The sequence below is a fragment of the Pelecanus crispus genome, chromosome 14 (genome assembly GCF_030463565.1).
Source record: "Pelecanus crispus isolate bPelCri1 chromosome 14, bPelCri1.pri, whole genome shotgun sequence".
Taxonomy (NCBI): domain Eukaryota; kingdom Metazoa; phylum Chordata; class Aves; order Pelecaniformes; family Pelecanidae; genus Pelecanus; species Pelecanus crispus.
In genome coordinates, this window is record NC_134656.1 from 14,762,838 (window position 1) to 14,787,429 (window position 24,592).

The following is a 24,592-nucleotide window of genomic DNA, read 5'->3' on the forward strand; positions in this document are numbered from 1 at the left end:
CAGAACCATGGCAAAACGCATCTGGTGTTTGTTTCAAAGAAGGAGAGTTGCGCAGGCATTTTTGTAGAACAAAACAAAAGCTGTTTTGCTTAAAAAGGAAAGTTAATGTGCTGGTCTAACACTTTTCTTAACACATGTCAGAATAGGTTTCTGTGTATGTACATCACCTTTCCTACAGCTTGGATGGGTTACCACTTTGAAGCTTGTAGGGCCTGGAAATCTGAAATAAATCATTCAACTACATCTGACTTTACAACAGTTTGGAAATAGTGAGGAAATCTTCACCAAACCCAATTTTAAGATTACCTTCAGATTTTAAGCTCTTGAGCAGGAACCTTCTTTGTTTCTCTGTTTGCACAGTGCCTAGTTCAGCAGGGTCCTGTCATGACTAGGGGTCCTAAGTTCTACAGCAATACAAATAATAAATAGAAAATAATAATACATAGTATATGATCAATAATACCTACTTTATACCCTGTTTTTCAAAGACACACTGCACCCCAGCAAATACTTGAAAAATATGGTAACAAAGTTACCAAAAGTTGCAAGACAAATGCAATTTGTTTGATGCAAATATTTAACCTTAAGGGTCAAGTGGCTGGGAAACTCATTAATGGTATTGCTTCACCAGCACTGAAACGAACACGGACCAGAGAGATGTAATCGGTTCATGCACAGCCTTAGGAGTCTAACAGACACTGGGAGGAAACATTTGTGTGGAAGCCGAGGCAGTGAATCCATGAACAGCTTCTCATCTCCACCATCTATTTTCATGCTAAAAGCGACTACGTATGGAAAGAGAATTCCAGTGGGGTTTTTTGTGTTGGCCTTTTCATTTGGAAAAACAAATAAAAGGAAATAGATAAGGTAGACAAACTGTAATGAAACATTTCCTATATCCCCTATGGCTATCTCATTTTTCCCAAATGACTGCTGCCTGAAATTCAGAAATTAAAGACTGGGATTTGAGAACAAAATTATAAATTAAAAAGGAGATATTTAAAAGAGAATTTCCTAAGGATTTCATTCTTTCCCCACTCTGCAGCAAGCAGAGCAAAAATACAATCCAAAAGAGAAGTCGTCAGAGGGGATTAGAAAGTCCAGTCTTTCAGCCTGTCTCCCATTTTGCTAATTTTTACAGTAGGTTATTTAAGAAGCAGTAGATGTTCCGATAGAAAGCAGGCGGCAGCAAACACAGGCATCATCTCCTCCTTCCAGCGAGGTCTGTGCAATCTCAGTCTCTTGCTCCGGGAAGGAGAGGTTTTCCTTCCCACACGTGTTACTGCCTTCCAGTGTGGGAGAGGGGAGAAGCATCTGCCAGAGATTGGGGTCTGGCATTTCGGAGCCCCCCTCCCTCCACTGGGCTAAAAGGAACTCAAGTATTCCAGTGCAACCTCGTATACAAATTTATACTGTTCCTGAAAGAGAGAACAGAAATCAGTGACATGTAGAATCCAGGTAAATTCTTCAGAGCCTCATTCTACAAGCTGCCAAAAATGTCTCCTCCCTCTTTCTTACACCGTTCAGCAGGACCAGGCAAACATTAATTGTACTTCTACGTGAACAAGCATTACTAAGAGATGGTATCGTCAATGAAAGAGAAAAACACTCAGAGAGACAGCCACAGTATGGGCTATTCATTATTTGCTTCATGCCCTCATTGCGCGCATTGCTTTTGAGGAAAGAATTCAGTGTGATCGATTGAGATGATTGAATTCAGGACAGTTTAATCTCTTCGGTTGCCGGGAGCCAGGCCTGGGGTTCAGACTGTCCTCCCTTCCTGGTTTCAAGGCATGTCACAGCATTAAGCACCAGGCTGTACACATGCACAGGAGAACAAATCCTACTCCCTCCTCATGGCCATGGTGACAGCTACTTGGGGTTTAACCTCCTGGAGGCAGCTAAGTGTGGGAGACGTTCTTCATCACGCTGCCAGGGCAGCTGTGTCTTGTCTGCTCAAGGAGAGAAGCAGTGCGACCAGAGGATTCATTGCATGTGCTAAAATGGGATTGGTTTTAATTCTGATGGCTTTACATTATGATTGGCTTTATTCATACTGAGCTAAGGCATGGAATTTTTCTACCCATCCTAAAGTTCCCCCTGCATACACTGGGTAGGGTAAGGAGCAGGAAAAAAAGATTACCAGTGACTCCACCATGTTGGATTTGTTATTCCGTAACGTTTTCACTATGTGGAACACGTCAATGATATTTTGCTGTTGAATCATTTCACACACGCTGCAGATGGCACAGAAGGTGCCGCTGCGTCCCCCACCATTCCTGCGTGCAGAAGAAAAGAGGCAACACGTGAAGCTGGGCAAGGCTGAGGGAAGGGAGGAAAGCACTGCTTACACAACAGCTCCCACACCACATATGGAAAGGGCTGTAAGTGAGGACTGGTTAAGGACATTCAAGGGTTTGTGGTAGTGTAGACATGCACAGCAGGAGGCAGGGACGGAAGGGCTGAGCTGATCCCTGGCAGTGGCAGACAGGGAAGTCCCAGGAACTGCAGTGCTGCTCCTCACTGCTCTGGGGCTCACAGTAGCTCCATGGTCGGAGCTGGACACGTGGCAGTGATGCTTCGGTTGTGTCTGGGCTCCAATCATGAGACCTACCTACACAACAGAAAGCAGCAGAGCTTTTTCAGCTACTCCTCACCTCAATCAGTAAAATCTCTGGGCCAGGATGCTGTAATGTAGCACAATATTCAACTTGAGATGTATTACCAATGTAATTTAACTTCATTTTCTCTAGCTGAAGCCTGGCAAACCACAAAATTTCCAGATCCATAATCAGTGCTCTTCAGACAACATTTCATGAGGTTACAGATATTTTCCCATCTTACTTACAGGCAGTGGACAACAGCGCGCCCGTCTCTCCCATCGTACTGTTCCTGCCACTTCTCCAACCTTCTGACCACCTTCAGAAGGGAGCGTTTGGAAGGAGGGGTGTCCCTGTACGCTGGCCAGCCGATGTACTGCAGGTGCTGAACTATGCGATACCCATCCTGGGGCTAAAACAAAGAGCATTTTCAAGATGCTAAATGGAATGGGGCAGGAAGCAGAGATAGGGTAAAGCAGGGGGCATGAGTTACACTGCATCTTCCTCTCTGAATCTGGTATCATCAATGTTAACATCCTCCACGCTGGGTGCCTGGTAGAGTGGGGAAACAAGGACTTTTCGGTAATCTGGGTAACAAAGATGACCTTGGATATTACAGACCCAGGCAGAAACTAGGTGCTTAGTATCCCTTGTTTTGATTTCAGTAGAGAATAAAGTCTCATCGAACTGTATGAATAGATCAAATACATCTTTCCTGGTAGCCTGGGCTGGAGGTTAGTTGTGCCATAAGAACTAAAGGCAAAGGCAGCCCTCAAAAAAAATCCCTGGGGACTGTGGCAGGAAAGGATCCTCATAAAGATTTTAGCAGCAGCCATTGGTATTGAACAGATGGGTGCAGAGACCTGCAAGTTCACAGCCTCCACCCTGCCAGCTACGCATTTATGAGCCAGCTTCATCCTGAGAGTCACAGAGCCTTACTCTTATTAGCAATATCACTTCCAGGCTGTCCCTGGTTCAGAGGCAGTTGGCCTGGGATATAGGAAGGTAAATATCCAACTCATGTATCAGTTTGTGTAGTTGGACAACAAGGTTCACTCTGCAATGCCACGACTGAATTCCTTCACAGGCTCTGACCACACAATCAGAGACTGATGTGTTAAACAGCATGGAAATGCAATTTGTGAAGCTTGTTTCCATTTCTGATTAGAAAAAATTGAAAAGGAACAAAAAAGGAGACATAACCAATCTGGGAAACAACTAATGAGCGAAAAATCCCCTACTGAAACCCTTTCCTGCAGCCCTGAAGTTGCGTTGCCAGGGTCCAGTGTGCAGATAAACTTTGTTTCTATTAGTTCAGCTGTCCTGGGGCTGCGGGATACAGACAAAGAGTCGCTTACGGAAATGGCAGTTGCTTATTTATAGGAAAAACAGTGGCAATTGGGAATGCCAGTCTCGCCAGTAAATGTTGCATCTGTCTTCAGAGACACTGCATAGTAGTTGACAGATGGAGAGCTGCTGACACTACCCCAGTTTATTTCCTACAATATTGATGGTTTTATATTGGCTACTAAGTAATTAATTGTTCTCAAATATATATAGAAAAATGCATTCCATTTAAATACAGATTTTCAGCTCATATCATCCACTTTCTAATTTCAGCCAAGAGTCTTTTACCAGTAGAGATGGATACAATTACGTTAATTAAAGGAAGTAGCTACTAAATTCTGCAGTGGAATTTTGTTCCTAGGTGAGAGATTCAGCATCTCTAAACCACAAGTCTTGGTTCTGCCTCTTTCTCATGTCAAAATATATTTTTTGAGAATAAATAAGGAAACTGGTATTTCACTGATCTTACCCTGGCCATGTTGCAGATCCGGAATATCCGGTTGATGATATCTTCATCAATGTCTGCTGAAACAAACTCTACTTGAATTGGGCCATAACAACAGGACGTCTTCTCTGGCCAGTACTGCATGCAGAGCTGGAGAAAACACCAAAATAAACAGAAAGCACCTTAACTATTAACAAGGAAAGGCAGGTCCCTTCCAACCCAAAGCATTCTATGATTCTATGTTCCATCTTCTTTTCTCTCAAATATATAACCAGCTCAAAATCCATAAACAATCTTGTATTACATGTATTTGCTCCTTCTAGTTCAGTGAAAGTTTTTTATGTCATGAATATTAAGAAAAAAAGAAATATTTTTAGAAGCTAGGCTTCTCCCCCCGTCCCCCCCTTTTTTTTTTGGATGAACAAGATGTGTAACTGATTGAATTCTGGGGTCTAAAGGTGCAGAAAAGGTGACTGACAAATAAAGCTTCTGTAGGGGTAGAGATTTAAAATGAACATTAAAAGATTAGTGTCTGTAGGCAAATTTGATAGGAGCCACAGAGGTTTGGTGTTAATGAGGAAACAGTACATGCACGAAGAAAATTAATCTTAATTCAAGCAAAGTGGAACTTCTTTTTTCTGTGGGATGAACTTTTTAGCCTTCTGACTCTAACAGCGAGCAAGGGAGGGAGAATGATTTAGCTTTGAGAGCAGTGAGAGCAACTCCAATTTCAGGGTGAACCACAACTGAATCTCTGAAGTTTGTGAAGCAGGTTGGTAGTCTTTTTTCTTATACTGATATTACTGAATTAAAAGTACCAAAAAAAAAAAATAATCCTATCCACACAAATTACAATCTAAGTATTTCAAATCCATCTGGAAATAGATCATGACGAGAAAATATTTTGCATGAGATCTCATTAGCGGTTTCTGCTGAGATTGTATTTCTTCCTGTTATTTTCTTCCTATTTTCAAGTGTAATTTTTTAGAAGTTTTGAAACCCCCAGATGCTCATTTGAACTTGATCTCAAGCTTTTCAAGTTCAGTCATTGCCAGTAATAGCGTCAGGTGTGTGCATGCTACTGCATTAATTCTGTATTCCTGTTACTCCTTTGATCATATAGAATTGAGATTGGATGGGATACTCATGCAATCTTATGCATCTTTGCCCTTGTTAGTTTTTCAAGAGTAAGCAAGCCAGCCAAGACCACGTAAGCAAGTCCTCCTTTGAAGGTTGTCTTTACTCTTCATTCAGACTTTCAAGCAGCCTACAGATCTCTTCTCAAAAGCATTTTTCGAATAGGCAAGGAGATTTGAGCTGAGCAGGTGCTTTAGGAAACCACCTCAAGGTGCATTGGAAAGAAGAAAAAGATTAAACCTTTCCTTAATATTAAAAAATCTGCTTTTCATAAAGCAGGTCTGTGAACGATCAGCTACCCAAATGTGTATCAATATACAGTGCTTAAAACAGTCTGTTATGTTCTCTGACCTCCGCATGGTTTTGTCTGCACCTTTTCCGTGCATAGTGGATTAAAGGTTCACTTACCTATTTATTTTAACTCTTTTCCTCTCTACAGTTCAGGCACAGCTTTTATATAAGCAATTTTTGGTTTTGTGTTCTACTCATGGAGATGGGTAACACACCCTGCTCATGCACGCAAATACGGTATCTGCAGGCAACTGTACACTAACAGTTTTGTAGTGCTTCGGGTACAGCGCTTGGATTAGGCAGTGATGAACAGCAAGATACGTACAACACTGTCTTACAATGACAGTGCAAGCACAACAGCATTAAGTTTCCTTTCCAGAAACCTCACTTTTCACAACTGATATCAAACTGTCACACCCTGCCTTGAAAGCTCATAAGATACAAACTTTAAAATCATCCTTAACTTCCAGTGTTAGCTGGGTGGTTTTGGCATTGGCTGCAGACTGGAGCTAGGTGACACCATACCAGAATAGCTGACAAAGTGACTTTATGTACTGCCACATCTCCTTTTCTGTTCCTACAGTCTACTTCATAAAAACAGAACTTTGCTAGGAAAAAAACAAAGCAGGTAAAGTCTTGTGCAGAAAGATAGTCACAAGAATAACACCGACTGAGGCTGATAGGCTTGTGTTTTCCAAGAATGACGCGAGAAAAGTGTGTAATTTCCAGAAATAGCTGTGTTTTTCTTTGAAGTGTCAGAAAAAAAGGCAAAGATGAAATCCACCTCTGGATTCGATGCCAAGACGCAGAATCAGGCTGGTGAATCAGACAGGAGGCAGCAAATGCACAGGACCTCCAGTTCTTCGCACAGTGGTGGGACTCTGCGGGTCACCAAGAGAGCCCACTTCTGAGCAGACCTCTTACTGCGGCTGGAATTGAAATCCCATAGCATTCACCCTGAAGGGAGATCCCTTCAGTGAATGGGGTACTTGGTTTCTCCATTACCATCAAAAAAAGAGACCAATAATCTTGCTGCCTTCAAGTGTGGTAAGAATTTGAAGACAGCGAAGAGACAAATGAAAAATTAATCCATGAAGTACCAACTACTTGAGTGTTCCTCTCCTGTTGTTTAACAAGTGCCGTAATGGGTGAATTAGCCATGCCAGATGTACTCTTCACACAAATTGCATGATTATGCCTTTTTGAAAGCTGTTATCTTCTGCCACTCATCAGCAAGGTGGCTGGAAATGCTAGTACAGGAGGAACTGCAGCAGCTCCTCCCGTGGCAAGCTCAACTCCTGAAAATAACAGGGTGTTTAGTAGCCAAGAAACCAACTTGCACATGACACTAGAAAGGAAAAAAAAATTACACAACACAATGTGCTTCTCCAGAAGTTGTGCAAACCGCATGTCTTGGTACTACAGAATTGCACTGGAAATCTCGGGGAAAAGATCCTTCGAATGGTTTCAGCATCTCTCTTGGTTACATTCTTCTGGAAATGCTATGTGAACACGCAAGCATAAAGCACACTGGGGCTGTGATAGAGAACATTTTTCTGAACTAAAGACAAAAATAAGAAAGAGAAGAAACTGGGTTTGGGAGGAAGATTTATGTCCGCAAACACAACATATTTAGATATTTAATCCCTGTTAATTGCAGGAAGAATTAGCTGCCTTAGAAGGAACCAAGCATGTGGACTTATCCTTCATTACACCCCAAAACATCACCTATTACTTTTCAGTTCCCCTTCGTTTATTTATTGGGGCAAGCAGGCACCAGAAATGCTCTTAAAACCATCTGGATTTGAGAAGAAAGTTACATGACAGAAATGATGAAAATATCACTTACCTGTGCTGCATCCATCTCATTCAGCATCACAACAGAGGAGCAGTTATAATCAAACACCAGCCTCCAGAAGTCTGCTATGGTGTTGGGCAAAGGGTGTTGGGTTACAATAAAGGCAGCAGGTTGCTTGTGGCTCTAATGAAAGAATAAGATTAGTTAAAAAAAAAATTCAATCAACTTTTATTCAAACGAATATTATACCCGGGAGGCTATGGCTAGGCAATCTGAGCCATTTAACCAGATTATACAAATCACATATCCTTCTCCTTGTTACCGCTCTGCAATGAATGAATGTCTCATAATGGGATTCTTTTGCTCCCAATGAAGACATTTCATTAAAGTGTCACAAGAGCAGAGATTACCCAAATCAATTATTTATATTTTGAGACTCAGCAAATAATACTAATTCTACTATTACTACTACTACTACTATCAGTAATATTAATAATTGGAAAGAAAACAGCTGGAAGCAAATGCTATCCTTTTTGCTGCAATGGACTCTAGGAACTACAGAAGGGATTAGCCCCCCCGTCTGCTATTGCTCCCTGGTGAGGTAGTGCTACAGAGGTGGCACACTTGGATCCCAGCCATCCTTTAAGAGCTTGTGGGGCAAAATTCAATGCCTGCCACACTGGCATTTAATTTCTGATGCTATTCTTTCACCTCAGAAAAGCCCTCTGACCTCATTCTCCCTAACCACGACGGGGAGGAACTGTGCTCCTAACCTCTGCAGGGTTGCGTTCATGAATGTTTGCAAGGCACTTTGAGATGAAAGGGTACAAGCTCAAAACTTTATCGCTTTCCAACCACGGCAGGCAATGCTTAGATGAACCTCTGAACTGCACAGTCCTTTGTGCTGTACATCTGTGAAGCAGACTTGAATCAAAAGACACAGTATTTCTGGGTTAAAAAAACCCAAACATATTAAGACTTCGGATTTAAATTAAAGAAATAAATAAAACCCCAAAGTATTAAGGTGTCAGTTGTGGGGGCTTGCCTTTTCTCCTCCAGATGAGTCAGATGCGGGTGGAAGTGCTGAGCAGACCATGCTGGGAGGGTGAAAAGGTGCTGTGCATGCTCTGCACCGGCTTGCAGGGCGGCTGCGCCATGCCTCTGAGTGCGCATGTGTGCGGAGAGCGATGGGACGTGAAGTAGAGAGAAGGAAAAGGAAATGATTTCTTGGGAAATGATCAGTCTGGAATGGATTTTCCCCTTTCTCCCTACTCTGTATTTGAAACCTAGGAGCACCAGTATGGGCCAAAAGCTATGTCATATAAGACCAACGGAGGCAACAGAGTGGTAAATAAAATAGTGAATCTTATCTCTTAATCAGAATTAAGAACATTGTAATGTGTCTGCTATGTTTTTCACTGTGCACCGACATAGCAGATTGCACAATTGGCTAAACCGTTGGCTGAAGGTAAGCCATGTTTGTGGGTTTTGCCATTAGGAGAAAAAAGAAACATGGCCCCCCTGTTTTCTTTGCTACAGGTGAGGAACCAGGCTCACTGTCCAATTTTAAAGGGAAGGTGACACAGAGGTGTTAATTACTTATGTAAGAGAACATGTATAGGATCTTTGGGGAATGATGACGACAGGGACGCAACATGAGACCTCACCTGGAGCCCTGCGCCCAGCTCGGGGGCTCTCGGCACAAGAGGGACGTGGAGCTGTTGGAGCGGGCCCAGAGGAGGCCACAAAAATGATCCGAGGGCCGGAGCCCCTCTGCTGCGAGGCCAGGCTGGGGGAGCTGGGGGTGTTCAGCCTGGAGAGGAGAAGGCTGCGGGGAGACCTGAGTGCGGCCTGGCAGCGCTGAAAGGGGGCTTATAGGAAGGATGGGGGCAATCTTTTCAGCAAGGCCTGTTGTGACGGGACAAGGAATAATGGCTTTAAACTAAAGAAGAATAGATTTAGACTGGACATAAGGAAGAAATGTTTCACACTGAGGGTGGCGAGGCACTGGCACAGGTTGCCCAGAGAGGCGGTGGAGGCCCCATCCCCAGAACCATCCCAGGCCAGGTTGGACGGGGCTCTGAGCACCCTGCTCTGGTTAAAGCTGTCCCTGCTCGCTGCAGGGGTTGGGCTGGGTGAGCTCTAAAGGGCCCTTCCCACCCAAAGCGTTCCGTGATTCTATGGACTCATGTCTTTCTCCAAGCCCCACGCGTTAAACACAAACCTATCTCCACTTCCACATGGCTTGACTCAGAGATGTGGGTAAGGTCTCTTGCTTAAGGGTTATGTGCAGTTGCTTTAGGGGAACGTGAGGGACAGTATTTCACCTTTCTTCTTAGCAAACCATTTTGCAGATGCAAACATGGCTTTCCAATGATTCTCATAGGAAAGATCCTAAGGTGTCTTTACTTGAAAGGGACAGAGGACATGAAGAGGAAATGTCAGGAGTCTTGAAATCTGCTGGGGGAGAATTCCTCCCTGTGTGGGCAACAGTAGCCCTTTGGCTGTATTCCCAAAAGCTAACTAAAGGCAGAGAAGCCTGTTTTTTTAGAGCTCTACAGTCAACAGACTGAGACAGTCTCGAGCAGAGTTTAGACTAGGAGCCCAGACTGAGTGCTTCACCCCATGAGGGAAGGTTCAGCTGGCATTCTGTGTCTAAGGTTGGGGAACATAGTCCAGAGCAGCCTGCCAGATTGCCTTCCTGGGACAATTAATGCTTCCAAACCCAGACTGTAACCCATTCTACGTCATCCCTTCCTGCTCTAGCACTTCTTCCTTCATAACTTTCATGTAATACACAGAGCGAGCTACAAGTCAATTAAGATCTGGGGGGAAGTCTACAAAAAAGAGATAAATATGAGAAATCTGTAAATAAAATGATCAGCACTGGGACTCTGTCAAGTGTTCCCCAGGATGTGCCTGTCTTCACACAATGAAAGAACTAATGATAGTTCAAGGCAATATGGGTGGGTGACCTCTCGTAAGAGTCCATGCTCAGTACAGGACTGCAGACATGAAGCTCCTGGAAAAGACAAAGAATTTGCAAGGTCTGTCCTCAACAGGAATGCTATGAAAATGTGGGATTTTGGCTGTTTCCCTCTCTGATTTTTTTTCTTTTCAAAAACTGCTGATTCCTCTATGGGAGGATAAAGGTGAGCTAGAGAACATCATAGTGGCTGAATTTCAATGACAGGTGAAAAATTCATTTCCCACAAAAAAATTTAATTAGCAGGAATTTTGTGGGGAAGGATACAAGTATTAGCAAAGTGCTTGGATGTAATGAGGGCTGAAATGTGCAAACACATTCCCAGTCCCTAAGAAACCAGAGAAGAATTGATTGTGCTTCTGCAGATTCACCAAAGCACAAAACACACACTTTAAAGGGAAAAAAAGAGTTTCCTTAGGCATATTTGCAATGAAAACATCACAATCTTTCTGAAAGAAATCTAAAATTAATTCTATGACCATTTGACTTAACCTCTTAAATGCAGTAGCATCACTGTTCCCCAAAGACTGAAAGAACAGACAAAATTAAAAAAGACCAACCCCAACATTGCTAGGGAAAAAATGATGACATTTCACCCTGGATCATATTTACATACACTCCAACTGCAGTAATTAGCAGCTTTAACGACATCTCTGTCCAAAGGCAGTTAGGTACCACAGCAAAAAGAAACCATCAACATAATTCACCCTATACAAATGACCTGTGCTGTGGGATTCTAGCCTATAAAGAAAGCAAGGGAAAACGCCTTCAGACAGATTCACATCAGCTTAACTCATGTCCTTCAGCCTTAAAGTATTTTGCACATCCGATCCCTGAACTCCCATATTCTTAACTGCATAAGTTCAAATAAATCACTTGCTCCACTCTGCAAACTATTCTTTTCAAAGAGCTGATCTGGCAGCTCCTGGTGAACATTTCTCTTCCAAGTTATACGACAACCAATTTATGGGAAGAGTTGTCCCACCACTTCTTTGTCCACCTGCCTAAAATAAATCCTCAGGCTACCTGCTCAGGAACTTTGTCAAAAATTTTCCACCAATGTGAGGCAGAATTACAATGGTAGTGTGATAATCATAATCTAGGTGACACATTTCTGTGTGCCTTTGCCCAGTTTGGAGACGTCAGACCCAAAAACTGCAGGTAAAAAAGTTTTTTATGCTTTAGATCCCTTTCTCCCAGAAAAGTATCCTGAGAACGAATAAACTCGATGCAGCCTAGGATCAGCGGGGACAGTGCAGTGCTGCTTACATCCATGAGTGCAGCATTGATGTAGTTACTTGATTCGCCATCCACAGAGATGAGGAAAGGCAGGCACCGATCCAAAGGCAGCACATCCATGCAGCGGTTCTTGTCATGGTTCCTTGGCAAAAGACCGATGCTGCAATCTTCTGGCCGAACACGTGGTGTCACAATATTGAGAGTCTGTGAAGGAGGGAGGGAAGAAGGGAAAGAAAGACAGAAGCGAGCTGAGTGTCTGAATTTACTTCCAAGAAGGATGCCATCTGCACAATACGTTTATTTTAAAGGTACTTAGACTAGCAGATCTTTGGGATCCCAGAGAATGAAAAAGAAGAACCACTGAGGATCTTGTTGCTGTTACAATACATTTTATCTTGCACATCATCCTGAGATGCTCTTCTGAACACCGTAAGCTCCAGCATAAATTGAGGCTACTACACGCCTTCCAACAATTCCCAGCTCTAAAACCCCACAGCAGTTAGACACCATTTCTGCTCTTTCCTAGAGGTTGGAAATAGCTGTCACAGGCACAAGTTGCAGCTTTGACCTGGTCATGGAGTGAAACCTCCTTGTGTTTCTACCACCCCTAGGGTGGAAGCACGCATTCTCCTCCCTCTTCAGGTGGATCCTGTGCAGAAGTACCCTGAGTATTGACCTGGCTTGCCCAGCAGGTCAGACTGGGTTCAAATCCTCTGGTGACTCCTCAGTCAAACTACTGATTTATCTTAACAATGCATATAAAAACCTAAGAGAAAATGTTGGGTTTTTTTTAACAGGAAAGTCTATTTGTTTCATATATTATTTCGATTGCTACTTTCCTTTCAGAGTGACACACAGGATGCTTCACTTACATAGTCACACCTTATCGCTGGGGTCTTGCTGTCAGTCTTTTACCATTATCTGTCTTTCCCATAGCTTGACAGACTGTATTTCTTTAAATCTAATTTTCTTTTGTGTTACCCATTGCAGACGCCTCCTGACAAACCAGTCCAGGTTGGTCAGCAGGGATCAAAAATAGCAGATAAGTACATCAGCAGCTACGTGATGTCATTCTACTCTCACTTGTTATGTGTCCTCTTCCTGAGGAAGGCCCGTGCAGGCATACAGTGAATTCCTTAGCAGCCACCAGAAGAACACAAAATATTTAGGGGCCAAAAATTCTTACAAAGAGCTTAACTTCTGCCACAGAGAGGTTATGAATGGAGAAAAGAGGAGGGTCAAACAATCCAAGATAAAGCAATATGTCGAAGTATAAAATTTAAAATAATATAGTTGCTTTAAATTATGCAGGTTCTACATAAAAGTCCCTTTGTCTAGAGATGGAAAGCAGGTAGTCTGGCTGGGGAAGCAACAGGAAATCTCAGATCTCTGACAGTGCAGAGAATTAGGCAGGTGACTTGTTAGTGATTTACTCCTGTCTATTTTATGCCCTTCCTGTCTCTCCCATGTTTTTGTACTTACTCAGATTACAAAAACTCTCCAGAATGAGCTTTTGCATGTTTAGACAACACATAGTGCATAAGAAATACATCCAGCCTTACCTGAGGGCCAGTGGGAGCTAAATAATACAAATTGCACCAGCAGATCGGTAGTTAGATCAACTGGTTCATACAGATTGTAGCAAAAGATACCATCTTTTGCATTAAATCCAGCCAATTAGGCCTTGAGAATGCTCTGAGCCAAAATCCTGTAAAAATAGATTCTACAACTAGACAGAGAACGAACCTCTTATGCAAAGTAGAGTGGAACATTTCCTTCCCACAGGAGTTGCCAGTGCCTGGCAGCTCAAACGAACAAGCACACAGGCGACAAATCTCGTCTCATATCATGACAAAATAAGCCCAGCCAGCGGTGACTTTTTCTTTTTTTTTAATATCATAACCGCATTTGATGAAGTTAAGCTTTGGCTCCTTCATGCCAAGCATCCAGAACCAGAAACACTTTTACAGATCTAATATCACTTGATAAAACCAGATCTTTTTTTAATTGAACTGCCATCAGTTGGGATCCACATCTTTTATCTCACTATGCCAACCCTGATGATTCCCTGTAAGGTTTCAGATAAAAAACATACATTCTCCCTTAGCATAGAGAGAGAGGAAAAGAGGCATCCGACTCAGACTGGGGCTCCTAAAAGACATTCTCTTGCTGCAAAAGGTACTTTGCTGGGGAAGGGGGTGGGCATTTCCTACAATTAAAGGAATCTCCACCTTTTTACTGCTGACTAAGAAGAATAGCCTCTTAACAAATAGCAGAGGTCTCTCTCTCATTCCCATCAAACTCACCTTGCCCCAAATTTCCCACAATATTATGGTTTTTCAATACATCGGTGTCAGCTGAAAATCCTAAGGGGATTTACAGATATATGGGGAATAAGACTGGAAAATTTAGTTCACTGTTCTGCAGGGTGAGTTCTCTAGTGTGCAACGGTGCTGCCCAGGGCTTGTGCTTCATGTGTCCCAAGCACATTTATTAGGGTGGGAAAAGCAGTGGTGATAGCAAAAGGTGGAGGGGTCCCCCTTTCATTGCTTGCCCCAGGCAAAACTCTAGCACTTGTGAGTTTTACTACATGGCATTTCAGTTCTCACCCCAGGTACTTGGCAAAACATACATAGTGAACTGAGGGATTCAGTTAATTGAAAATTAGTAATAGAGACAGTAACGCTCACTGAGCTCACTTTCTCCTTTGTATGGAAGGATGTCAACAAGTTGATTGTCAAGAAGCAGCATATGAGCCATGAGAACAGATAATAAGGGACCTTGAGGCATAAATGTTTCTGCATAAATTACAGAAGAAAATGAACAACAGAATATTTGTTAAAATGAGAAGTACAACATTACGTGTGAAAATTAGTACCCTTGCTCTACTGAAGTGATCGGAAATTTTTTTCCTTGCCAGCGGCTGAAAAGTCCATGCTCAAAAACAAATCTCTGCCTGATCCAGTAGTAAAACAACAAAAATCAGCTGAAATCAGACCTTGGCTCAGTGTCCCCCTTCTCTGCTCTGCTGGAAATCATAAAATAACACATAGAAATTGATTAAACACCTTCAATACACCAACTGCAGTGACTGAGACATATGAAATTACCTGAAACTCATCTTTTATCTGGCTGGAATTGGTCTGTGGATCTAGTCTGCTGATGTTGTAATATATGGATCTGAACTCACAAACTGGAATGGCCGTGTTGCCACACAGACATGCCTCCAAAATGGCGTCATGGACAAATACATACTGCTCCTGCACAGGGAAGGGAATAAGATATTAAAATCGTATTTTCAATACAGATCATGAAATACCACGCTTTTCTTTTTTTTTCCTTAAATCATGCCTGATATGCATATTTGGCTCTGTTTCATGTGGAGACAAATTACACAGTGTGCTATGTGACAGCTTTGTGAGCATATTTCATCCATCACTGAATGTGAGGTCTCATGTATTCATTTCAAATTTACAAGTAAAATGGGAAGTCACCACTCTCAGGAACGTTGGGACAAAATCGGGGTGGGCTGAGGTGGAAATCAGGGTGTAAAGCTTTTCTGTTCACAATCACGAGGCAATGGTCAGGGATGGATTGTGCTTTGGACCTATGATAACACCAGAGAAACAACTGTACTAACAGGTCTGCTCCTTCTGCCTCTTCAAAACCCCTGGACTCTTGGTATTCGGGGTAAAGCTCTTTCCCTGAAGTAAATATGAGAAGTCCAACAAAGTTAAAAGCCCTTCTCTGTTCCAGGCTATTGTCCTGTCTCTCAGGAGAGGAAGGCATTGAAGCACACACATAAAACTTGTGCGGCAGGATAACAATTCCATAGAAGTTTGTGCAGCTGCTAGACTCTACGTGACGGAGCAGCTTGCTTAATCAGCACCCAAAGCTTGAATCAAGGATGTTTCATTTGTTTAGCTTGCGATTGATATAAACTAGGTACTACTGGAGTCTGCAGTATACCTATGAATGAGTCATGAGAGGATTCAGGAGCTCGCTTTTTTCTACTATGAGAATAAAATTAATCAGCAATGCTAAGACCTAAACTTCAAGGTTTGCCCTCCTGTCTTAGAGGCCCTGAGTAGCTGCCAGTGAATGTGATTCGGTGCACATCTGGACATGTTTAGCCACCGAAAGTTCTGTATAATCACATCACAGAGCAAGCAAGTGTTGACTTAATGAATTGCTGGGCTCCTGTTCAGCGGAGAAGCTGACAGAAAAGCAGTACATCGTAAGAGGAGACCTGCTGGCACCTACCTCCGTCTGTACCAAATTGACCCTTTGGGATCGCAGCTCTCGCACACAGTTAAATATATCCACCACGCCTTCATTCTCTGCCATGTCAAGCATGATGTCGATGGCAATAAAGCACCCTGTTCTCCCGGCCCCAGCACTAAAAAAAGAAAAAAACACGAGGGTCTGCATGATCAAGGGATCATGGACAGGCAGGACTCTATGGAGGAGAAAATAACTGCATCACGGACACAGCTATCTTCTCTTGGAAGCCGCTCCCCTCTCCCTGTTGGGTTGATTTTTGCATATAGCTAAATTAGCTTAGGATTTAAGAGAATGAGGTGAAATAATATTTCTTGAAAAGGAAATGGACCCAGGTAGCAGGAAAAAAAGCTTTGTGTTTTTGAACATCAACAAAAAAATTACTCCCCAAAAATAATCATTATGTTTTTACAGGTCAGTTCACTTCCACACCTTTCATCACAGAGGATGTGGGAGAGCAGCCACCAGGCTGCAAATAGACACAATTCCAGAAATTCTCTTCCATGGGACTCTTTAAAAGGCATGCACACGTTTACTGAAGTGGGCATGATGAAAGCGGCTCAGTCCTCCACCTCAAACATTTCTTTTCCCTTTTTAATCAGGAGGAGTTTGGTCCCAAAGAGGGCGATTTCAAGTGGTGGATTGTAAAATTATAGAGAAAGGAGCTCGAGGCTACTCAAAACCTTCAGTTTAGAGCTCCCTGCTGCTTGCGAGAATTGGACCATCTCCTGCAAAACTGTGTTGTCATTGTGTCCTCCTTCCCTCCTGGGAAATCATCCAAGCTGTTTAGGTGTGAAGGATAGAGAGAGGAGAACGTCTCTTCACATTACTCCAAAGGAAGAAGGAAAATTCAGCTCAAATCAGGGAAACTTCAGTCGCATGAAAACTCCAGCAGAGCCGAAAGCAAGGAGATATGAATGACCATAAATTAATGGACCAGATTAATCAGCTGCTGAATAGAGAGAAGATATTTTTCATTTGCAGAATTTTAATGAATAAGTGGCATTTCCTCTCCCTTTATCTCTCAGCTTTTCAGAATTTTAACAAATAGTTATAACATTTCTATATTTAGAGGATCCTGGCACTTCATAAATATCGAACAGTGATATTATCCAGCCAGGCATCGGTAGGGAGAATTTGGTAATTACCACTTAAAGCAAGTCATTAAAATTCAAAAGCAGATAAATAACAGAGAGGAAATGGCATTTATTCATTAAAATGTGAAGGATGAAAAGTTTCTCCTTGCTTTCTTGGTGACAATGAATCAGGTTCAGACTCCTTCCAGGGCCAGACCCATGTCATGGCACCAAGGTAGCAAATTCAGGCCCTGAGCTCTGAATGAATTCCCTTCTGCCAGCTCCTCAAGCTTAGCTGTATTTTATTATAAAACTGATTCATTGCTTGCTAAAAAACCCAACAAAACAAAACACCCCCCCAACCCAAAACTGTTTTAAAAAGGTAAGATTTAATTGATTTTCCTTTTTAAAGTGGTTGTGGGATGTATTCTCTCTTTCTTCCTGATCACACAGCATGGCACTTAGACATAATTGCCTGTGGATTGATTAGGGGTGAGATTTTGGGATAGCCAACTCTGTCCTCTAGCCTTATGCTCCAGCCACATCTTTTACAGAACATGTGCCCTGAGCTATGGCCCGAGCACTGCAGAAGTAGCTGCTACAAACCCAAACTGTTTTTGTAGCAATGTCTTTCATAGAATCACAGAATCGTTTAGGTTGGAAAAGACCTTTAAGATCATCCAGTCCAACCATTAACCTAACGCTGCCAAGTCCACCACTAAACCAATTAAGGGTAGAGTCATAATTTCGTGTTTCCTGGCTTGGGGGCTGGATTATTTTTTTTAATGAAAGTAAAAACTAGGAATCATTAAGGTTGGAAAGGATCTCTAAGATCATCAGTCCAACCATCAACCCAACACCCCCATGCCCACTAAACCATGTCCCAAAGTGCTACGTCTGCCTGTTTTTTGAACACCTCCAGGGATGGTGACTCCACCACCTCTCTGGGCAGCCTGTTCCAATGCTTGACCACTCTTTCTGTGAAGAAATTTTTCCTAATATCCAATCTAAACCTCTCCTAGCACAGCTTGAGGCCATTTCCTCTTGTCCTATCGCTAATTACTTGGGAGAAGAGACTGACACCTACCTCACTGCACCCTCCTGTCAGGTAGTTGTAGAGAGCGATAAGGTCCCCCCTCAGCCTCCTCTTCTCCAGACTAAGCAATCCCAGCTCCCTCAGCCACTCCTCGGAAGACTTGCTCTCCAGACCCTTCACCAGCTTCGCTGCCCTTCTCTGGACACGCTCCAGCACCTCGATGTCCTTCTTGTACTGAGGGGCCCAAAACTGGACACAGCATTCCAGGTGCAGCCTCACCAGTGCTGAGTACAGGGGGACAATCACCTCCCTGCTCCTGCTGGCCACACTATTCCCAATACAAGCTTTCCTTGCGTTTGAATTCATCTAACTCTGATGCCAGTCCGTGCGTGTGTGTCTGCTCCCCCACCACCAGCAGCATGCCTGACCGCACCTCAGACTGTTAGTTCTTCATGTTAGGGACACTCTCCTGTATATTCTTATAGTGCCTTGCACAGTAGGGCTTTAAGCTCAATTGGAAGAAAACAGAGCAGAAGAGCCTTCACCAGTAACAGCAGCAGCCAGGGAGTTAGCAAGCACGTGATTCAATAGTCTGAATTTTCACAGCTGTAAACCAAGCAGCGAGGTTTCCTCAGGCATTCCCCTTTTATTTACTAGCTGGAAGGCAGTGGGAAGGTTTTCAGCCTGACTTTCCTCTTCCAGCTCCTGGGCTTTGAGGAGGCCAAGATGCACAATGGCTGGCATCCAGACCCAGGAAGACAGACTAACGTTTCAGATTGATGCTGTTGAGGCTGGGACAAAGCTGAACTGCAGTGCATGTGGGTAAAGAAAAGCAAAGTTGCTTTGAAATTCCCTGTTGGCAGCCCTGTCTTTTTGTAAGCATTGTCCCTTCTGCCATGTGAGGTTTGTTGTAGATAATGACTGGAATGGCTGTCCCAGATATTTACCATTTTCCCAGCTCTGGTATGAGCATCTAAGAGAGTATAGGCCACCAGAGAGCCTTCTACATTTGAATGGCCCTCTCTGACCCACTTATATCATCTCCAATTCATGCCAGCTAAGCTCCAGAGCTGCCACTTTAGAAAAGAAAACCAAATTCCACTTTGTTTCCCCATGAGGCCCACAAATTATACTCTTAAACAAACAAACTGTAGCTGATTATTGCCAGACAAGATGAAAAAAGGAAAAAAGCTGAAAAAGCTGATGGAAGAAAGGCTCAGACAAAGAGCTTGCATACCTGCAGTGCACAACGATGGGTCCCGCTTCTGGGGGATTGAGAAACTTCACTTGACGAACGAAGCCCAGGAGACCTGTGGCGTAGCAAGGAACCCCGTGGTCTGGCCAGCTGGTGAAGTGGAACTGCCGAATCTCTCGGATCTCATGGTAGCCTTTCTGAGGAGACAACACAGCCTCTATTTTTCTTCCATCAGACTGCAATCAGCATATTCTGATCATTGCCCTTTTCCCACATGCAGAGGGCTGAACAAGCAGTTAGCTCTTGTTATATGCGGGAACGTGTCCTGTGCAACTTTTCACTCCGAGAGATTTCAAGCTGAACTCCAAGTACAAATGAAGTGGGTAACATGCAACTGAGGACTATGAAGGTGAATGTCAGCTCCCAATTCAAACTTCGTGTATTAGAGGTTCAAACCCAGCTGATTAGACACTTTACAGGGTGACTTCAGGCCCAGCATAGCGTGGTTGCACTCATCCAGCCTCCTTTGGTGTTATTGCCATAAATCCCCAAGGAGTCACTCTTAAATCCTTTTTGAGGCGCTGAAGTAACAGCCTGGGGAATCAACACCTACAGAGTGGGCATGCCCCAGGCAACGGTAGATTTTCTGCCATCTTTTGCCAAAAAATCTCAGTTTGAGATTACAGCTGGTGGTGAAAAGGGCAGAAACTCTTACCCAGACCCATCACTCAGCCTTTCTGATGAGACCAAGTTATTGGTACATGAAAATTGACACTACTTGTATATGCCCTGCAAAGGGTAACACAGAAGCGTCAATTAGCTGTGACATTTTATCATACAGGAAATGTAGGTGGAATCCAGCAGCAGGTCCTCTAACCTGTCAGATTTTGGCATTAGCATTTTTTACCAAGTTTTTCAGGGATTTAATGAAATATGGAGCAGATGTATTAGAAAACTGGAACAATATTCCCAGTGTGGCTGAAGTTCATTTAAAAACCACTTACTGAATGTTTGAGGAGTAATTTGGACAGGCCTGGAATACTCTGACACTTAGACTTCCAATTTCTAATTACACGTAACAAAAATCTTCCAAATCCTGCCGATTTGGGGATAATTTTTATACTCTTGCCTTTATTATATTTTTATTTCTGTTGAAAGGGGACCCTACCTGGCATCCATTTTAACTGATACCTTTTTTCATCTGTAATCTGCCACTGTGAAACATGACAGTTATTATTCCTGGCATACCATCAACTATCTGCTGGCTTTTGGATGCATTAAGCTTCATGCACTGTGGATTCTACTTTTGTGGTTACATCAAGATGTTCTTTTAAAATCATTTGTCCAAAATTGGAATCTCTGTCAAAAATTTAGGTTTCTGAAGTGAAACCTGTCCAAATAGTAACAGCTCCCATCTCCAAGAGCATTCTGGATATGTTTCCCAGAGTTCACATTTCTGAATACAAATTAAGTGTACCAACATTTCAGCTGATTGAATATTTCCTTACCTTTTGTACAGTAAATGTGCGTATGACATACTCTGCCAATGGTTCTGTCTCAATTAATGTGACTTTAATATCTCCATAGACCTCTGTGTCATCTGGCCAGTATCGAACACACTTTACCTGGGGGGAAAAAAGAAAATATTGAGAGGAAGTAGCTAAAAGTTGAGTCACAGCTGGCCTACATTTTACTCCACTTTCAAGCTGAAGCCAATGCAAATTGGGTTTTCTTCTGACGTACAGATCTTGTCAAAATTAACTGTATAAATTAGATCAAAATTCCTTTACAATATAAAGAAACCACAGGGAGGATTTTTTTCAGTTTCCTCTGTTGTGAATACAAATGAAAAGGATGCATTTAGCTCTTCTTTGAACTAGTCTTCCTTGAATTTCCATACATGCCCTGACCATATATCAGGTTTACAGAATAACTAGCAGTCACTACTACCATCCCCTTTGAGAAAAATCTATGCTCTTGCTATTGCTACTGTAATTCTGAACTCTCTCTGTTTAGCCAAAGAATTTCAGTTCATAGGTATTGTGAGATACTTGTCGATACATTAAACTTGCTTTCCTTATCAGATGTGGACACAAATTTGACATTTTACCAACTGTGACAGGCCTCAGCTAAGGCTCAAGAAATAAATCTCCTGGTCACGTAAACATATCCCAAGCTTAGCCACTTCTAGAAGCCATGTGCAAAACTAGTAGTAGAAATTGAAGCCAAGGCTGTGAAGCTCTAGAAAGGATATTAAGGGATAATTAGGCCAACAAAGATTATCAAGTTAGTAAAAGCTCCAGCATGAAAGAGTGGAACAGCACCTAAAAGCTGAAGCAATTACCTACTGCGAAGCAGGTTTCATGTTCCAGTTCCAGTCATAATCGGAATGGGTTTTATAAATATTAAATATGATTAATGTAGGTTTGTTGGTTTTTTTTTTTTACACAGAGGCATTTATTTCAAACTGAAGTGTCAGTAGAAGGTAAAATAGAATAAATAACAATAAATGAACAGAGCCAGCTAGCGTTCAACCATGAGGTCTAAAGGAAATCTAATACAAAACAGCTGAATTACTAATGGCTGTGAATAAAACATAATTTAAATTTTTCTTAGTACCAAAGCAGTGGAAGATGACAAACATTAGGACAACATTTTTAAGGGCTCCAGTTTCTGGCCAAGAATGTCTCTAAACCAAAGACCACCAGGAGTGGGAAGAATAGGCTGGGGAAAGCCACCCCAGGCACGCCTTTTTTTTATTCCCTAAAGTCTAGAACTACGCCTTTTGAGTTAGTCACGTTTGCTCCCACCGTGGGCTTTGGCAATTGCCTTCTGCTGACATAGGGACTCCTGGTTCATCTGAGTCCAAGAGAGCAAAGCGGTGGGTGCTGAGGAGGCCAAAGCTGCTGGGTGGCCCCAGGATCCAGCTGTGCACAATCTCATACCACCACGGAATAACGATCTTCTGAGGTGACTGGAAACTCTGGGCTTTGAACTGTCATTTAAAGAGTTCTTTTGATAGTTTGAACACCAGTCACATGTTCTCGCCCCTCCAGATTTTTGTGGGTAGAGAAGTATTCAAATTATACAGATAAAGAATAATTTTTACAGAAGTACATTTTTTCTTCTGTACTGAAAAAAGAGATAGTTTCTCAGCTAGCATAAATTTGTATAACTCTGCTAAAGCCAAGACTTACACCAGGAGCACAATCCTTATTTGTCTAGAAGAGAAGCAGCTAAGTATTACAAAATCTAGCATTTTAGAGAAAAACCCAGAGTGGCTTAATTCATTCCCTTACTACAGTAAGCAAAAGGCATTTCACTTGCTGAGCTTGCCTCAACAGTGGCACCGTGTTATACCCAGTGCTGGTTTGGCTTTATGTGTTGGGAAAGTGGTACCCTTACCCTGCCCACTTCCACCAAGTTGGTGACCATGACAACACTTGCAGAGTTTTCTTGCCAAATCATTCTCCAGAAATCCTTCACTGTCTCTTGCATTGGCCCTGGGGCAGGAGAAAAGACAAAGAGACATCTTAAGAGAGTGTATTGAATGCCAACAACTCTTTTCAGCTGTTCCCCAGCCATTGCCCTGTTCCCACAGGATCCTAACTCTCCCTTTCACAGCATCCCTCTGCGATTCAGGGTTATAGACACGAACAGCCTGGAACTCTTTAAGAGATCGGACACTTCCTTGCAGGGGGTATTTAAGGTTCTAGCATGCTGGAAACAGAGTTGATGGCTGTATTGTAAACAGTGGAGATGGCTCCAGTAGGTAATCGTGTATAAACGATAGGACATGGATGCACCCTATGGTGACTCTGTAGTTAAGGCTGTATTGAAATTTGTACCTGATGCAGCACTAAAATTCCTCCATTTCACACTTTAACATTTATTCAGTATGAAGGAGGAAGGAAACATGCAGAAATTAGCCCTTTTCTGAAGTTCTCCCAGAGAGAAAAATTTCAGGTTCCAACAGCCAAAGAGGCAGTGCTCACAAGATGTTTATTAGACTAGAGCATCTCTCTGACCTTGTTGCCTTCCTCTCTTCTACACTGTAGACAAAACCTTCCCATGGACTCCTTTCACCCACTCTGCCCATACTCCATCCGCCATGTTCTCTGCCTTGCTGCATTCCCTATACCTGTACATCCTCAAATGCCAGTTTTATTCTAATGTTTTTTTAGTTTTTTTACTCTTTTGATAGGGACAAGCCAGCAATGAAGTCATAAAGCAGAATTTAAGAAAAGAGTCATTTCTATGAACATCGCATTTGCAGGTAAGGAATGCACAAAAATGAGGACAAATAATGGTAGAGGAAGTGGTCATGGCATAAGAGTTTGGCCAGTGATGCAGGAAAACAGCACCCTGTTGTAAAGAACAGGAGTAGGGAGGTTTGTCACCTAACATGGATAGCCCTCAGCATTGAACTGTGTTGGTTTTTTCTTTTTTTTTCTTTCCCCCCACCCCTTAAGGCATAGGAAACTCATCAACTAACTTACAGAAGGTGGTGTTCAAATGCATTTCCTACTAGTTCCCAGTAACCAAAAGTTCATCAGTCACAGGCTTATTCATAGTGCCCTCCTCAAGCAATTTCACTCCAGAAGGTAAACCCAAGATCTGTAAAGTCCCTTTTAGTTCTGATCTCGTACTTCATGCATGAAGGACACATCATAGATTGTACTGCCCTCCAAGTCTGTAGCATTCGTTATTCCTGTAGTGAAGGTTTTGCATTTCAGTGCCTTAAAATCTTGGAACATTCTATATCCTTCCCTTTTGTGCTCCTATACCAAGTTTTCGGATGTTCCCCAAAACAGAAGATGTCACCCTATAAATAGCTCTTACAACAGTTTCAAATAGCAGTGGTTTTACAAATATTTAGACATACAAGAATGAACTTGCCTTGAGTTGCAATGTAATGGCGAGGCCGGTGGTACCCCTGGAAAAAAAGAAAATATGTGACGGTCTGCGAGATCACAGCTCAGACAAAGCACACCATGTATTTTATACTTTCCAGGTACCAACAACTGCTGCATTTTTAACAGTGTACTAACACTGGTTGTGGAATAAATGAAGAAAGGCAACTAGGTTGCCCTATGAGATTTTACAGTGATGGTATTTCGCTCAGGCTCAATAGTAAGATCTCATTATGCCAAAGAGAGAA

General features: G+C 42.6%; 1 protein-coding gene across 1 annotated transcript in view; it reads right to left on the reverse strand.

The window, feature by feature from the left end:
* Positions 1 to 1,364: 1,364 nt before the first annotated feature.
* PTPRT (protein tyrosine phosphatase receptor type T) overlaps positions 1,365 to 24,592 on the reverse strand; it is a 339,432-nt gene continuing 316,204 nt past the window's right edge. The window contains exons 23-34 of the mRNA XM_075721369.1: positions 24,331 to 24,367; positions 22,837 to 22,934; positions 20,940 to 21,056; positions 19,474 to 19,628; positions 16,107 to 16,242; positions 14,954 to 15,103; positions 11,874 to 12,047; positions 7,670 to 7,801; positions 4,417 to 4,542; positions 2,849 to 3,012; positions 2,144 to 2,279; positions 1,365 to 1,418 (exon numbers count right to left, since the gene is read on the reverse strand). Coding sequence (XP_075577484.1) covers positions 1,365 to 1,418; positions 2,144 to 2,279; positions 2,849 to 3,012; positions 4,417 to 4,542; positions 7,670 to 7,801; positions 11,874 to 12,047; positions 14,954 to 15,103; positions 16,107 to 16,242; positions 19,474 to 19,628; positions 20,940 to 21,056; positions 22,837 to 22,934; positions 24,331 to 24,367 — 1,479 coding nt within the window. The remainder of the gene's footprint in view (positions 1,419 to 2,143; positions 2,280 to 2,848; positions 3,013 to 4,416; positions 4,543 to 7,669; positions 7,802 to 11,873; positions 12,048 to 14,953; positions 15,104 to 16,106; positions 16,243 to 19,473; positions 19,629 to 20,939; positions 21,057 to 22,836; positions 22,935 to 24,330; positions 24,368 to 24,592) is intronic.